The sequence below is a fragment of the Clytia hemisphaerica genome, unplaced genomic scaffold (assembly GCF_902728285.1).
Source record: "Clytia hemisphaerica strain Z4C2 unplaced genomic scaffold, Clytia hemisphaerica genome assembly, whole genome shotgun sequence".
Lineage (NCBI taxonomy): Eukaryota > Metazoa > Cnidaria > Hydrozoa > Leptothecata > Clytiidae > Clytia > Clytia hemisphaerica.
Window position 1 is genome coordinate 2,729,718 of NW_027103551.1, and position 17,016 is coordinate 2,746,733.

General features: G+C 34.3%; 2 protein-coding genes across 2 annotated transcripts in view; both read left to right on the forward strand.

Annotated features, from left to right (window-relative positions):
- The window catches only part of LOC136800113 (nucleoside diphosphate kinase homolog 7-like), an 87,303-nt gene extending 84,053 nt beyond the window's left edge, over positions 1 to 3,250 (forward strand). The window contains exons 6-10 of the mRNA XM_067056724.1: positions 1,474 to 1,524; positions 1,727 to 1,815; positions 2,023 to 2,088; positions 2,498 to 2,550; positions 3,227 to 3,250. Of these exons, the coding sequence (XP_066912825.1) occupies positions 1,474 to 1,524; positions 1,727 to 1,815; positions 2,023 to 2,088; positions 2,498 to 2,550; positions 3,227 to 3,250 (283 nt within the window). The remainder of the gene's footprint in view (positions 1 to 1,473; positions 1,525 to 1,726; positions 1,816 to 2,022; positions 2,089 to 2,497; positions 2,551 to 3,226) is intronic.
- Positions 1,999 to 10,804, forward strand: LOC136800276 (nucleoside diphosphate kinase homolog 7-like). The gene is made up of 6 exons (XM_067056897.1): positions 1,999 to 2,088; positions 2,498 to 2,550; positions 6,460 to 6,690; positions 7,725 to 7,829; positions 9,600 to 9,707; positions 10,556 to 10,804. Exons 3-6 carry the CDS (start codon positions 6,574 to 6,576, stop codon positions 10,586 to 10,588), a joined length of 363 nt encoding a protein of 120 aa, XP_066912998.1. The 5' UTR covers positions 1,999 to 2,088; positions 2,498 to 2,550; positions 6,460 to 6,573; the 3' UTR covers positions 10,589 to 10,804.
- The last annotated feature ends 6,212 nt before the right edge of the window (positions 10,805 to 17,016 follow it).

Genomic DNA, 17,016 nt, shown 5'->3' on the forward strand with positions numbered 1-17,016 from the left:
GAATCTAGCATTATCTTTGTTTTCGCGCGACATTTTTTTCAAAATCTGGCGATGGATTTTACTTTCAATCTGGCGTTTGTGTGAAAACCACGCGGGTCATGTGTTTTGGATTGGAAATAAGTGGCTGTATTTCCCATCCAGGAGTCCGTATCCAGTCCCATTCGGGGTTTTGAAGTCAATGATTTTACATACATCGATATTTATGATATCGTATCTACAAGCTTCTTTAAAGGATCACGAAGGCAAAAAAGAAACTTGACGACAAAAACCCGACCCAAAAAAGAAAACTAGAGCAACAGAATCGGAAGAATCAAAATTTGAAATATTTCCTGACAGAACAGTGAGACTCTTTAACTTGAAACCTCTATAACTCGAATGTCTCCTCAACTCGAACAACTTTCCTTGTCCTTTCTGTTAACAATGCCTTATAAACCTTACTTTATAAAACTCAATTTTCCATAACTCGAACAAATTTGTGTTCCCCGTGTGGGTTCGAGTTATGGAATCTCCACTGTATTACAAATTACGAAAAACCTGTAACCTATGAATTGTTATTCCAACAATAAACTGACCTAGAGATTATTCGCTAGTCCTTCCCCCTTAAGCGATATAAACTCCTCCCTTTATGTTCGGCTCGGGGTTGTGTTTAGTAATCGTGTTAATATACAGCAGCCACAAGAATAACTCCGATATTTCATTTACTAAACATATCGAAATATTTTCTTTCCGGAAAATGGTCAGTATAAGATCTTCAGGTGTTCTGATTAATCATTGAAGCGTACTTGAACCACCACCCCCTCCCCCACAGTAAATAGAATAGGATAACTGTAATATGCTATTATGAATTTAACCCCTTCGCATATTGCAACGGTGTCAACCAGTTGCTTTGATTTTGTCTCTTAAGTGAATCTTCAGGACCCTTGGAAAAATCAATTATTCCTTACTTTATGCTTTCCAGTTACCTCATCGGACTTTTTTACGCCGGTCCTTATTGGCTTTTCGTCGCTGGTAATAAAGGCCGGTGTAAGGGATTTGAATTGAGCTTTATTGTAAAAGAGACAGGCGTAAAAAAGAACGATAAGGTAGAATATTGAGTTTTGTTAATGATTTTACTCCAGCTCTAACAACTCTTCCATTTGTATCAATGACTCAGTGATATAGCTAATTACACGGTCACGGTCTTGACTTTCCAACGACATTAGAGTTACTAGCCTATACTAGATTGCACGGATTTTTTCTGAACAGTATTGTGTAAGTCACCAAGAAACACCAAGAAACGGAATATTGCCAATGAAACGGAATGAAAAATCCCGGTTTTTGGTGAAGCACTCGCTATAGAGTAACTGGCCTGTCTTTTACTGGTTGCATGACTCAAATAAGTAAAGTAAAATTCGAACTTTACTTAACAGTCATTGACGTATTTTTGCATCAGCAAGAAATCTTAGCCATTTTACTCCCTTTTCTAATTTACAGATCGTTTGCAATGAAGTTTTACGCTGAGCATGAAGGAAAACCATTTTTCGAGTAAGTATTTTAACTTCGCCTTTCGTGGCGAAACTTGTTATGTAAAAGCTTAAAAACTGGATGTACTCTGGGCATCGAAACTATAAATATGGCTTGGTTGACTTCCTATACAAAATATTCCTGATCTTTTGACACATTAGGATCTTATTGGTAATTCATTATGAGGCATCTTTCTAGTTACTAATCTTTTCCCTTTTTCCAGGAAATTGATGTCGTTTGTGACAAGTGGACCCGTGGTTGCCATGGAGTTGGTAGGAGTGGACTGCGTGAAACGATGGAGACAGTTGATTGGTAAAATTTAGCTATCCTATAGTCTAATTTATTACCCCGTAAAGCAATCGCAAGACCTTCAAAATAAATTCTATCGATATCTTTTCTCTGAAATTTAAATCTTAAAATTGATTAAACTCTAAATTGAGATTATCCAAGTAGTGTCCTAAGTAGCTGGCCTATTGTTAATTTTCACAATCAATTTTATGTTTATCACAAAATAAACAGGCCCAACCAACACACAAAAAGCCAAGGAAGAGGCTCCAAACTCACTTCGTGCTTTGTTCGGAACTGGTAAGATCTCGTGTTGAAATTCATCTTTTCTTCCATATTCAAAGAGTTCCAAAATAAAAAAAGCATTTTAGACTTTCATTTCCCAATACCCCTTCCGTCAACTACTCGAGTTTGAATTTCACCTACCTTATAGCTATTTTTCATTTTCAACTACTTGTGAAAGATATAAGTTAAGCGCCAAATACTTTCCGATCGAACGTTTTTTTCTTCTCGGGAATTTCGAAAGTTAAAAAGGGAAAAGTAATAAAGGGCAATATTATTGTGATACCTATTTTGTGTAATTTAATGTTAAATAAGTAAAAGCTTGGTAAGGATTTAATGGAGCAAGGAACTTTGCAAGGGTTAAAAGGTTGATAAGGTACTACATATAATTAAAAAGTTTCAGATAATGTTATACTTCTATCTTTAGATGCCACCCGAAACGCCTGCCATGGATCTGACTCTGACGAATCTGCTGAAAGGGTATGTGAACCTTTTCTTTGTGTAGTTTATTCTTTCCACGGCATTAGTTATTCTTGATCCAAAAACCTTTCGAGGATTCCAAAGATTGAAATTTAAAAGTTTAAACTTATTCGAGGTCCTTGGTAAGAGTCATTTGAATACTCAAGAAGATATATTCACTTCTCTATTCATCCGTCTGTCTATCTTCAAATTAAAAAAGATACCTGCTTATTGATTGTCTTTCTAATTCACCCAATGGGCACACGCAACGTTCACCTAACGTTATACATGGGTGTCAGAAAGATGCCAGGGAGCCACCAGACTCCTTCCAATTCTAAAATTCAATGGAACAAAGGGGAAGTACTGAAATTACAATCTCCTTAAAATACCAAAAAATGTTAATATATTCCGGCAGTGATTGCAGATAGCGTTAGTCCCATAAAACTCGATGTCAATGAATTTTACTTTAAATTTTTAACTATAAGACAACCTCTCATGATTTTGGTCATCGATAAGAAGTTTATCACAAAAAACAAACTTTCGTATCTCAAACAAAGTGAAAATGATGAATCGAAAAACATCAAAAATGAGGGCACGTCAGAATCAAAATATCTTGTTAAGCTCCCTAAAAAATTGTGGTCTACAAAAAGCGTTTTTTTACTTCAAGTGTTATATAATCTTTCTCCCCCTGATACAGGATGTCGTTCCAACATTCATTTAACGTTATAAAGGCCGTCATGGACGTTCAAAGGACATCATTTTGACGTTAAGTGTCTAAAGCCTTGTAATGGATCACGTTGTTGGGTTTGCAGGGAAAAGGTTGAAAAGAAGTCTAGTCCCTTTTTTATCAGCGGGTTGAAATCTGACCAACCTTCGAGTTGTCAATTTTTGTTTTTGAGTACATTTGACTTTCTCTGATTCGACTTTGAAGGGACTAAAAATATTCTTGGAATTAGAGAAAAATTCGAAATAAAGAGAGTATTCACACCAAAGTATTTAGACCACTTTCATGCTGAGGGGACCAAAAGTTTAAGTTCGAATTATAGAGGTTCCAATTACCAGAGAGAGTGTACCTTTTGTTATAAGAACCATATGATTTTACCATGGGTAATTTTAGCTTCTTGGATTCTATCACCATTGTAAAAGATTGTTCTTAACCCTTCGAGTATCTTGTGGGGGGGCAAGGAGGCTGGTATATCCCAGAGTGGTATGGGAGCTACAATCCGAAATTATTTCATACTTACCACAAATCGTTCTTCCATCATCCCCTTACGTGACAGATTTTCGTAATTTATTTTGAATTTCAAAGTTTTTTCTGAAGAGAAAGGAGACTGACTTTCCTATTCCAATAAATTATAATTCTCTTGGATTTTATGACCGCATTTTCATGTTTTATCTTTTGATAAAACACACGAACAAGGATTGTTCTTTTCCAGATATTAAAAAATTGACTTTTTTTATAATTTTGAGGTTTGATGACATGAAAAATTTTTTAAAGATTTTTCAATCCATGATTAGATTATTTCTGTGTCGCTTTTCCATGAATTTTTCTTGGATAGATTCGACATAAGAAGAAAAACTATATAAGACATAAGGCTTCGATGGCCAAAATTCTAAGAACAAGTTTAAAAAGAACATTTCAAGACTCTAAAACACCAAATTTCTTAGGAGAATGGACAAAAATACTCAAAAACGGTCAAAATAAGAACATGTTAATAACATTTTTAAACATAAAAAGTTAAGAACATCCGAACGTGTATATGGATGAAAGAACAATTGCTCACTGGATAGCCTTGCGTGGTTTTTATTAGAAGATTTTCATAAGAATGCAATGGCTTGCACTTTATTATGAAGAACATAAGTGCAGTTATGAGCAATTTTAAGCCTAAAAATTTTCGAAAAGAATCAAGGAGAAATTCAGACGGACTTTAAATAACTCGACAGTCTCAGATTAGTTCAGGCACACTGTTGGGTTTTTGCCAAAAAAATCGCCAGTAAAGTGAGACGTGATTTCCTCACCATGGAGTGCGGATTTGAGGAAGGAAAACGTTAAATTTTAACAACACCGTGGCGCACAACAAAGATCGGATAACTCATTCTTTACGATTCGGAAAAATGAGAAATTACATTTGCCACTTTATTCTTTAAATTCAAACTTAGTGAAAACCACTGAAACATACGTGAGCATATTCCAAAATTTAGCTCTTCAAATACTTTGCAGAAAGTTTTTTAGTTGTTTGTTCCATATGAAAAATTAAATATTATGGACCCCTTCGCTGCTAAAAAATTACCCTAACAGCGATATTAACAGCAGTACGAAAAGAAAGCCATATACAAAAATTCCACAAATGTACTCTCTCCTTAGAATGGAGAAACGTTATAAACAATAAAAATGTGAGAAGAAAAACAAAGAGAATTGAAAATCCCAAAACAACATACTCTTGAAGTTGAAATAAAAACTTTAGGATCAGTCCTACTGAGAAGGGATTTTCAGTTCGTACTTTACCGCATCTGATTAAATTATGAATCCGATTTAGAGAAAAAGAACTTTTAAACTTTTCTCTTGTCCTACAGTTCGATTTTCATAAGAACACGAGACATTATTTCGGTCAAAACCCAAAATAAGACCAAATTTAGATCAATCTGAGGCTGGAACTACCAAAGTGGCTGCCTTAATGCTTTTTTTAAGACCATAACAATAGAATATAAAGCCTAATACACTTTCGAAAAAAATTAAAACAATTGACAGGACTAATCCTAATTTACTTGTCCTTATAAAAAGCGCGTGTTAAAAATATGTAGCATTATCATTTCCGATAACAATATGGCCATGCCTTTCTTTCACTTGTGAACTCGTTGACTTCATTACACTCAAAAGACTTTTCACGGTGGATTATTTGGCAAAAGAGATAATATTCCATATTAATGAATCAATACCACACTTTTTGGATTGGTGGAAAGTCAATTCAAACGGGCGACCATGCAGGCTAAAGAAAAACACTGAATTTTCATCACCCCTGAAAAGAAATACTAAAATAACTTTGAAACTTTGACCCCTCATTATTTTTCAGCTGCAAACAATAATGGAACTCGAAATCTCCACCCATTATCATTAGAAAATAGAGATTTCCATCCCCTCCTTGTTTTGCATCTACGAAATTTTCGCAAACTACCTTAGATGATCAATATGTATCGGTTTATTGAAAAATCGTCCAGTAAATCCTGGGTTCGGGTAGGGTGTTTGGGTGTATTTTCAGGGCTGTAAAGTACCATATACTTATAGAACAACAGTTTTCCCATCCCTCCTCTACTTAATTTCATTGGTAAAAGAATTCTCATCGGGACACTGAGACTGATGCTAAATATACTAAATAAATTATTGTATAGTTCGGTAGGTGCGTGTTTTCTAACAACCGTCAAAATTTTCCCAATATTTCCAATAGTTCAATACTACACTACTCCAGAACAACATTCTGTTACTCATTCCCTCACATCGAAATAAACCTTCAAAGTTATTATAATTATACTGTAAAATTTTCTTTTTGTTTACAACGTCACCATCCACAAATCCTACACGATTTTCGAACACCTACTTTTTATTTTTGAACTTTTAGTTTACTAAACATCAAGTTAAGTACTCATTCATGAAGTTTCCTTGCTTCTCAGTACTATTAGTGTCTCCCACTACAGCATAATTCTTGTAAAAATAGTTTTACCATATTTATAAGCATAAAGATATTTATGATGTGAAATTTACAACGCATATTTAAATGACGTCCTAATAGACTCGACCCCATTGTAGGGGTTAGTAGGCCAGATATTGCATTTTTACACCATAGGTTTCTCGCCTTTTGGAGCGATAAACACGTCATAGCCTTCTCAGCTTTCTTTGAATTATAAATCAAACATGCATTTTGTTGTTATCTCCAGGAGCTGAATCTTTTCTTCGGCCCATCCTCACCTAACGTCAGCGCTACTTTCCGTGATTGCACGCTGGCCATTATCAAACCACACGCTGTCAATGCTGGTCAAATTGGACCCATTATGACCGCCATTGAGAAAGAAGGATTCAATATTTCCACTTTCAAAATGTTTCGTTTGGAAAAGACGAACACTGAAGAATTTTATGAGATCTACAAAGGAGTTGTCAATGAATATAGTGTAAGTAAACTCTCGCCAATCTTGTAGTCTGATTGTCGCAAAGTTGCAGGCTACCGCAAAACCTTAGGTGGTTATACATAAGTGCAATACTAATATTTATATCAATCATTATATTTCAATTTTTTTTGTGTATTTCTTAATTATTCTTTAAATTTTTATTGTAATTATTACAATTATTTACCCTAAAAATTTCAATGTAAATAAAATACGAAACCACTTATACCACGTATAGTTTTCGATTTGTTTAAAGGGACATAACAGTACTTGCAAAATTTGGAAAAAAACTGTATGCAGCGAATACAAAATCAAAACAAATGTCACATGTCAAAATAAAAAATAAAACCAAATATGGCTAATTTTGATTGTTCAATTGTTTTACAAGCTTGTTTTGGACACGTGATTTTAATTGTTCTCTTTAATGACACGTGGTTCGCGCAATGTTTACATTTTACTACTGTTATGTCCCTTTAAGTGGTTGTGTTTTTATTGACTTTGAAATTTCGTAAAATTTTAGGAGTAAGGGGTTTTGCCTGTGACGTCAGTTTTTGGGTCCTAAATTTTTTTGCTAAGCCTTAGCAGAAAACTCCCTTCGCAAAATGCAATGCAACATGCTCCATCCCACCAACTCAAGAAAAAAGTGTGTGTCCCATGGTTCCTTTTTTTGTTTCATGGGACAAAAAGTGAGAGAAATACCTAAAAGACACAAAAGTGAGATTTCACTTTTATTGGTAGAAAGAAAAAAGGAGTGGAGACATTAGAAAGCGTTTCAGGTTGGGAGGATGCAGAATGTTGCATTGCACCAACGCGAGAAAAACTTTTCGAAGCCTTTATAATATATAGCGTCTATAAACTTTTCCAAACCGTAAATAGGCAATGAAATGAAGTAGAAAGGTTGAAATCGCCCGAAGTTGAAATTTCGAAATAACGGCTTAATAACAAAGAATTCCCAATATAATTTGACCAAGAGTTAACAAGAGTGTCACCGTCAACAATGATAAGTAACTACTAAGGATTATATTCTCCCATCTCTACAGGCAATGGTTGAAGAGTTATGTAACGGTGCATGTGTTGCTATGGAGATAACAAAAGGAGACGATGTGGCTACCACGTTTCGAGATTTTGTTGGACCCTCAGATCCTGTAAGTCTTTACTAGATGGAGATTTTTTAGGTTTTAGCTAAGGTTTTTATGTTTAGCTACATTATTTCCGCCATTATGGAAGAAAACACTCGATTGGCATACGGAATCCCGTATTCAAATATGAATGTTTCTTGCCAAAGCTATATTAAAACCTTTATAAAGGTTTTTCATGTGTTACCAAGGTACAGCTATACGCCAATCAGTTTCTTTGTTTAATAAGAGCAGGGTTGGCTGGGTTCGAGCTTTTTTGAGCGTTCACAGATACAGAATTCTTGGTGTCATTTGATCTTGATGAATTCGAAATCAATCCCCTTTGAGGTATCTATATATTAATAGCCGTAGTCTGTATGTCATTTTGTTTGTTTTTTGTGTGTCACTTTCGTTTTCGCAAGCAATGTTTTGTTCTTTTAAAAGATGACTTTTGCTTCTTGCTCCACAAATGTGTTAAATCAGATTCGCGCCGTTTTATAAAGACTTTGAGTTGTTCGATAAGTTTGTTTTGATTGATAGATTATAATATCTGCCCAGACGTGCCCGAGCCCGCCTCTTATGTTTTTTTCTTTTTTTCTCTCTATTCTTTTGTTTTATGTTTTCGAATGTAATTAACGACCTTATTTGATTTGAGACATTCGAATTCGTTTCAAAACAAAACAAAAGAAAATCTTTCAAACAAAATCTGTTTTAGAAAAGAACAAATTTAAAACATTTAAAACATAAGAATCACAAGACAAGTTTGTTGGAACAACTAAACAGCAACATTAACAATACATTCGAAAGGCGGTAAAACAAGAGATCTTTCTTCGTAAAAAGGGACTTATAAACATCTATGTCGATAATTATATTGCTGTAAATCTAAGTCATTCATTGTTGAATTCGAAAAGTTATGACGAAGGTGCCTAGCTGCTTGACTTTTGGCCCTTGGAGACTAGAGAGAAGAAGAAACAAGCGAAATTTTGTGAAGTTTACTTCCCTTATTGGGACTAATTTGATTAAATTTCTATATTTCTGGGGGTAAAAAGTTGAATTTTTTTCCCTATTTTTACCGACTCTTAGTGGGACTGAAGTTTGATTTTCTGATTTTTCCAACCCTTACAGGGACTGCCATTTTTAAAAAGGCATCCTTAAGAACGGCTCATGCCCGTATCCTTCTCTTGCCTAAGTACCCACGGGCTGCCTTTTTTCGACGAATCTCGTGTCATGTCTATAATTTCACTCCTCTTATCTTGACATCAAAGTTTTCCTAATCATCAACAAGTACGGCAAATGTAAAGCGAGCGAAGCGAGAAAAAAATCTAATTGCAATGGTCTAAATGGTATAGTTTGTTTGAATAACGCCCTTTCTGATCATTTTTGCAACAATTTAAAAATCTTTTTCAAAATATGGTTAAAAGATACGTGACCTGGGAGGGACAGAGTCAAACTTTGAAGATCATTTTTCCCTTTAATTTTGACTTCATCGTATTTTAAGCCAGCTTCCCAACATCCAAAGGACTTTAAAATGCGTTCAGCAACAGCTAAACCGGCGTGCGACGATTAAAAGTTAAAGTAAAACCTTTGAATTAAGACTTTTGTCAATCCTTTGGACTACCATACTAGGATATTGTACACTTTTAGAGTACTTTACATACGCCGAATTTCTAGGTCGACACGCACAACTCTTTTTCTTCGAATCCAAGCAAAAATCGATGCTCTTTTAAAACTACCGCCAGCATACGGCTTTAATTTCTGACATGGCCTGTCAACCAGATTCTTTTTTTTCTTTCATTATAGGAAATAGCCCGTTATCTTCGAAGTCACACATTGAGAGCGAAATTTGGTGTTGATAAAATTAAGAATTCAATCCATTGCACAGATCTCCCTGATGATGCTCTCTTGGAGGTAAATATTACATCTACCTTAGTAACCCCAATATCTGTTCATTTGAGATATTTTAGAGATTTGAGTCATAAATCTTTTGAAAGTTCACCTTTGAAAGTCTGGTTGCTTTCGCTATTTTAAAGGTTATAATGTTTTTAAACTTTTCTGGATTGCAAGAATTTCAGCTTGCTGCATTCAACCAAATTTTGAATCACGAGCTGTCCTTCTTAAAGTGCTTTCACTACCCGGGGGGAGGGGGCACTGGGTTTGTGGACTGACGGTATGTGCGGACCAAAAATTGGCTTTTAAAATTGCACCCTTACAGTGCAGCAAAAATCAGTGAAAATCATACCCTTAGAGTGCATTTTCCCCAAAATTTTCGATCCTTTTCGTGCAAAAGATGGTCAAAATTCTAGCATTTTTGGTCAAAATATCTAGATTTTTCAAAAATTTTCTGAAATTTCTACCCTTACAGTGCATCTCTAGTTTTTCCGACCCTTACAGCGCATTTTAAACATATTGGAAAAGGTACCCTTAGGACCCGCACATACCCGTCGGTCTTTTTGCCCAGCTGCCCCCCCCCCGGGTTTCACTACCAAAGAAATCTGATCTCCCCTATATGTGACTTGTAGTCGTCAAGCATACAAGACCACTAATTTGGACAAAATATGAAATAAGCAAAAAATAATGGAGGGGGCAAAATGGAGTTTTCAACCTCATATTACTCCGCAATAATTATCATATTATCATATAACAACTATATTACTATATTACATGGGTTGTAAACGACTCCAGTCTAAGTCAATTGCCACCTCTTTATTCCAAAATATTTTCAGGGTATAGTAGATCAATTGACTTTTATTTTTCAGGTTGAATATTTCTTCCAAATCCTATCATCATAAGAAGCAATGACGAGTTATCACGGGGTCAGTAAAATACACACGGTGAAGGATTAAAGTATCAAAATAAAAATGTCATCAGAAGACATCATCAGCAAGTATGTTTATTTAATTTGTGTTTGTTTGTGAATATTGTATTAATTATTTTTTTTTTTGGTATAAAATGATTCTCCCTATTTTAGTTTGTAAATATATTTTTAAATTGTGGCATAACTGAAAGGAAACGTCTCATTAATGATGTTTTGAACCCCCTCCCCTTTGATCTTTAGCCTAGAATGAAAAATCCCATCCAAAGAAGGAAATATTTTGTTTAGTTATGTTTTGTCAGTATTTTTGTAAAAAGGTTGCTATTTCCACCTTTGAAATTTTAAAAAACTCCCGAAATTACAGAAGTGACTTAGAGCACCTGAAAACCATTTGTGATGTTAAAATTTTTGCAGGGAAATCCCCTTTTTATCAAATATTTTGTCCATGGTTGTTGCAGCTTCGTCCGTGCTTTTTTGTAGAATAATCTAGATTTATTAAGCCGAGTATTTGATATGATATCTTATTTCATCTACAAAATATTTATTTTAGTGCCAAGGAATGCGAAAATGAAAATCTTGAAATATTTACGAATTTGGGATTTAAAAACAACAGTCTACAGTAAAATGGCTTCCGTCAGAGAATTTTCAAACCACAACCACAACCAATTAAAATTATCAGAAAAAAAAATGACCCAGTAAATATAATCTTTAAATCTTCAAATAAGAATCAATCGTTTCAAATGATATTCTAATTTCTTAAAATATCCAAATCCAAATTATATTCTATTTCTTTTTTTAAAATGTGGTTTAACAACAATCTTGTTTCCAAATTCCCTTCTTCTTTTTTTTTGAAATATTCTTCGACGACCCATTTTATTTAAAAGCCTTAATTGGAAGATTATATAGTTCTACCCAGGGTGCAACAGTGATATTATTTTCATCTCCTTTTCTAATCCCGTCACAGTTTTCACTTTTCAATAAGAACTTTCTGATAACTCCATTGGTTCTTTCGTGTATTCATGATATGCACCATTGCAATGTCTTCCGTTCCACCCAATAGCTGATTGGTTGAAAGTGACGTATTAACTGATTTTACGTCACATCCAACCAATGAGCTATTGGTTCTGTGACGTAATGTCAGAAGACATTGCAGTGGTGCATATCATGAATTAAATTGCTGCTAATCTAGTTTTATCAGTACATAGCCGAATTTCTAGCTACTAGCATTTGATCAATGGTAGACTATATGTACTACACATAGCTTCAGTTGGGAAAGCTATGCAATTGTACGCTATATTCAGCAAAATAGCCAACAGGCTTGCACCTCGCCTCGGTTGAATGATTGAAAAAGTACGAGATAATATAAGTAATGAAGTAAATATATCCATTTTCCCTCTGTGGGGAAAAAATTACACCTCAACTCATAATAGAATTGAGTTTTTATGCGACGTGAATTTTGAAGTCTAAAAAACTGATCTAATAAATGATATTCTTATAAAGCTTAAAGAACGAACTGTTTGGCGTGAGTATCACTCTTTAAACTATGTCGAAACACAGTGGTAGGAGACGGAAAGGAAAAAAAGAAAAGCATCCCGATTGATGTATAGGCCATTTCACAGTCGCAAAGCGTAATGGGTAATCAGGACCACTGCGCGCTAATAACGACTTACTATTGGTCGAAAGTTTTGAAAAATTTTGAAGATTTTTGTGTCGTTATCAGGGCGCAATCATTCCTGATTACCCATGATCCCTTTCGACTGTGAAATGGCCTATAAATAAGGATTTTAAAAGGATCTCTATATTTTTCTCTATTTTTACATATGATAGATGGATAGCCTTATCAGAAAACTACTTTTTGATAAAATAGAATCTGGGTTGTAAGCCATAAGTGCTTCATAAGTGTGCCCTTTTTTAAGAAATTGTGAATCTCTATTGAAGTCTGTCTCATTATAATCCTTAAGGGCCTTAATAAGAGCGGGGGACGGATTTTTTTCTCTTAACAATTAGCGGGGGGACGTCTATTCGGGAGACAAGAGTACTTGTTGTAAAGATATTTAAGAGTGGAAAAAAATTCAAAAACAACTGGAAAGTAAAAGAAGAAGAAATTCCATTTCTTAATCTTCCAAACATTATCACTGCGAAAAAATGATTCAAAAAATTGATTCAATCTTGATTCAATCGAAAGATTGGCTTTAGAAATCATCAAAAACAAAAAAAGAAGCATGTTTTTAATCAACCAAGAGAGCAGTTTTGAGCTGTATTTTTTGACTCAGTAGATATCTTTTGAATTTTTTTTTATACTTAATATAAAAAAATTATTATCATGGCAAAATTCTACAAGATGTTGATATTTTTCTTCTTCATTTTCATTTCCAAAATTTTCTTTTTTTCTATCAGGAACTAATTTAAGCGTGAACTAATTTTTGATTTTCGTTGTCGAAAAAAAAAATTCAGTAAAATCGCATTTCGCGGGGAATTATTTATTTTTGCACTATTTTAGACACTTTTCTTACATTTTCCTAGGAATTTTACAAGTCTTTTTATGATAGATGGTCAAATTCGTAATTTGCGAGTTCTAATTTTCGCTGTTTTGCTGAAAAACCGCATGAATATCGTACTAATGTCGCGTAAAACACTCCAAGACTTTTTTCAGTTTTGATAATTTTACAAATTTTTACGAATTTACAAAGACCAGCAAATCTGGAAATGCTTGTATAGTCTAAACACATACGCTCTTGCCCTTGACTCTGACGAAAGTGAATTTTTCATATTTGTACAAAATATAAATTAATTTTCAAAGTACTCTTAGGTTCCAAATAAACGCCCCCCCCCGCTTGTTAATTTTTCGAAAAAACTTTCTTAGGAAAAAAATCAAAAAAACTGTCCCTCATTTTGGGATCTATTCAGCATTAGGATTAGCTGTAGGGGCAAACCCTGGTAGGGGCATTAATGCCAGGTGTTGTTTATAAATTGTATTTTGCATAGTCACCACTCAATTTCATTCAAAACTGCCGACGTCATGGAGAAACTGATTTAGTGACGTATAAATATGCAAAACAAACTAAACTTCGTTTGCTCAAAACAAGGACTTTCTCTCAAATGACATATTGTTAAAAAATATGAATAAAATACCGAAAATTTGATTAATCAGTACGTGTTTTACTCCCCAAAAAGTTGGTGGATAGAATTTTGATGACCTTAGCACTTTTTTAAGCGGGATAAATGAAAACATTGGTCAACTCAACGTGTAGCCCTGAAAATGCCCAATCTTTCAAATTGGGATGAAATTTCAGGGTATTTTTCTATCCGGGGTAGATTTTTTGCCGATTTCCCCAATAAGTCTTACAAGGGTCCTGGAACTGTGAAATTTGACGTGCTTTAATAAATTGACATAAATAAACAAAGAATCAAGTCAGCGAAAATAAAAACAAGCCAGTGTTAAATCATTGTTCGTATAGTTTACTGGTATTTACGTTGATCGAATCTCTGTAAATATACCGCATCTAAGGAGCACGAAAAACGTAAAACTAATAAAACAATTCATGTTACTGTTGGATACCACATTTACATATTTGTAGATGTTTCTAATGGCTATGACAAACAAAAAACTTGAATTTACAGGGGGGTTAAGCTGTACATATTCAAAATATGTATTTCATGAGAAAGAAATTTGTTTTTCAAGATGTGCAGAATGACTTTCTAAACTTGTCTTGTACCAATAAATTTTAGCCAAACTGGATTTTAATTCAATTTCCTCTTAAAAAATATTTTTCGAGTAAATATCCTCAAGAAATATATGACATATGTTTCTTGATATCCTACGCCATTGACTATTCGTCAATTTTACTTCACTGGCCTTTTTACGTCGCAAAATCGTTTAACGGCCCTGGCTCGCGAGGGTGGTGATTTCACCTTTTTTGGACGTGATCTATGATCTCAAAAAGGTGATGAGAGTATATTTTCGGCGTAATAAAAAGATTGCTAATTTTAGAGCGTGAATGCCGATTATCATAGACACGCTTGAGATGCCTCTTAGAGCCAATAAAAAGTTTTTAACGAGTAGGTGGGAAAAAAGAGTTTCCTTTTGCAGTTTATAATTTTGAAGCTACAAATCGCAAAATGGACGACCGACTCTGATAAGAGTAAACATGTATGAGATTGAAGCTATTAGTTGTCCATGTTACAGATGTAACATACCCTAACTGGGTGACCAACTCTAATAGATAGTAATTTCGTAATTTTTACGAAATCCACAAATAAGATTTAGAAAATCTTATCACAGTAAGCTCAATTAAGAACTGCGAGTTTAAATCTACCTAATTAAGGTCGTTGCATGGCGACTATAAATACAAAACCTCGTGGACTAGTCAAGGTCAAGGTCAAATTTTTAGCGATTATATTTAACCGATTTAACCTATTGTTTATTCTTACCCCCGGTTTTAAAAATTGCAATGTTTAGCAACGATTCGTTTTCATGGTTTTAAATGAGGCGTTCCTTTTGCAAAAAGTTTTTCATTTAGATTTGAAGAAAGATTAAGAAAGGAAAGTGGAAATTGGAAACATACAATAAGGAAAACAACTGGAAATAAAAACGTTGAGGTCACTTTCATTGGCATTGAGAAAGTGAAATTCAAAAGATTTTAAAAGCTGGGGTTCAGACCAAGAACCCTTCTAAAGTGAAAGAAATTTACATTTTTTTGAAAAATCGTTCATTGCAAGTAACCTCCGACAAGAGAAATTTATTATTTGTAGAGACACGAAATTCAATCAAAACCATATACACCGAAAACCACGATTTCGTTCAAGATGATAAACAATAACAGAATTAGCACGATTCTGGTCAGCATTTTTTCCATGCTTTATGCTCTCACACTTCTACTCCTTATTCACCTATACGCAAAGATCGACGTTTATTTCCAAGACCATTCCGGTCAGCAAATTCACAACTTTTTTATCGTGTCACAAATTGCACGTGTCATTACCTCAATTTTAATTCTCAAATGTTTTAATCGACTTCCTGAGGTAAATTATGAAAACAGAAACTACTTGTTACCATACATCATATGGACTGCGATTGATGTTTTCGTCAACATTGTCATCATCGCGTACATCTTCACAACAAAAATTGTCAACTCGACTGTCATTATTCTGGTCTGTATTTTAATCATCGGAACACTGATGTCAATGTTGTTCGTCGGTCTAATGGCATCCTACTATCGCTACTTATTGAAACCCATGCGTACGCGCGGCCAATCTAGAGTCGCTTTCCTTGATCAAGAGAAGAAGAGAAGAGAAAGCGAAAAGGATAATGGCGGACTTATTATGTATGGCTAAAATCATGACTAACACATCTTGAAATCATGAATCCGAGGAGAGAGAACTGCAAGGGAAAGAATGGCTGTTCATTGGAGGCGGGTTGGCACGGCTAGGTGAGGTGGGATAGATTTTCGAACGTCACGTCATCTATTTTTAGCCATTCGATTTGTCAAAAACTGTGACTTAACGTTCGAAAATCCATTCCACCTCGCCTAGCTGGGGCAGCCCGCCTCCATATAAACAACCCCTTAATACATCTTAAGATTTGAAGAGCAATCGGAGGTTATGTGGCTTTGAAAATACATTCAAATGAACACCATCCATATTAAGTGGTTTCAGTCACAAGCTTTGTCTTGTTTGTTAAATTACAGTTGACGCTCTCTAATTCTATCTTCAAGGGGAATCGGATTTTCATTGAATAAGGGAGCGTCGTTTATCAGAGTTTCTTGTTGACGGGGACTTTAAATTTCATCGAATAAGGGAGCCTATCGAATAGTAGAACGTCGATTTAGAGGGCGTCAACTGTATATGGAAAAATTGAAATATTGGTTATTGCTTTGAAGGATATGACACAAAAATGAAACATAAATTTGAATAGATTCTTGTATGGACATTTACCCATGATCATCATATTTCAAAATATAAAACTAAAATAAAAAATTAAATTTTATCTTATAAGTGTAACATATTTCTAATAATGTACAACCATGGCCGAAATATATTGAGATTTTAGTGTATTTTAACGTTTTTCAGAATGTAAAGTTAGAGAAAGATCTCTGGTTTTAGTAATTCAACTTTATTCTATCGGATATTTCGATTTTGGAGAAGTTTAGTGGTTTCTAGGCTATATTCCCAGCCTTTTTGGAACAATTTTGAGCTTTTGAATCCTGAGATCCTAAGTCTCATTTTAAAACTCAGAGTTAAATCTCTACTTTCCAAACGTAGTTTAAAGCACTTAAAATCATTTGTGATGTTTAAAATTTTCCAAGAGTTCCTCTTTGTCTCAAATAATTTGATCATGATTGTAAATAGAATATTTTATCATAAACTTTTAGTACTCGATGGTAAACTGCTATTGTGAACTAATGC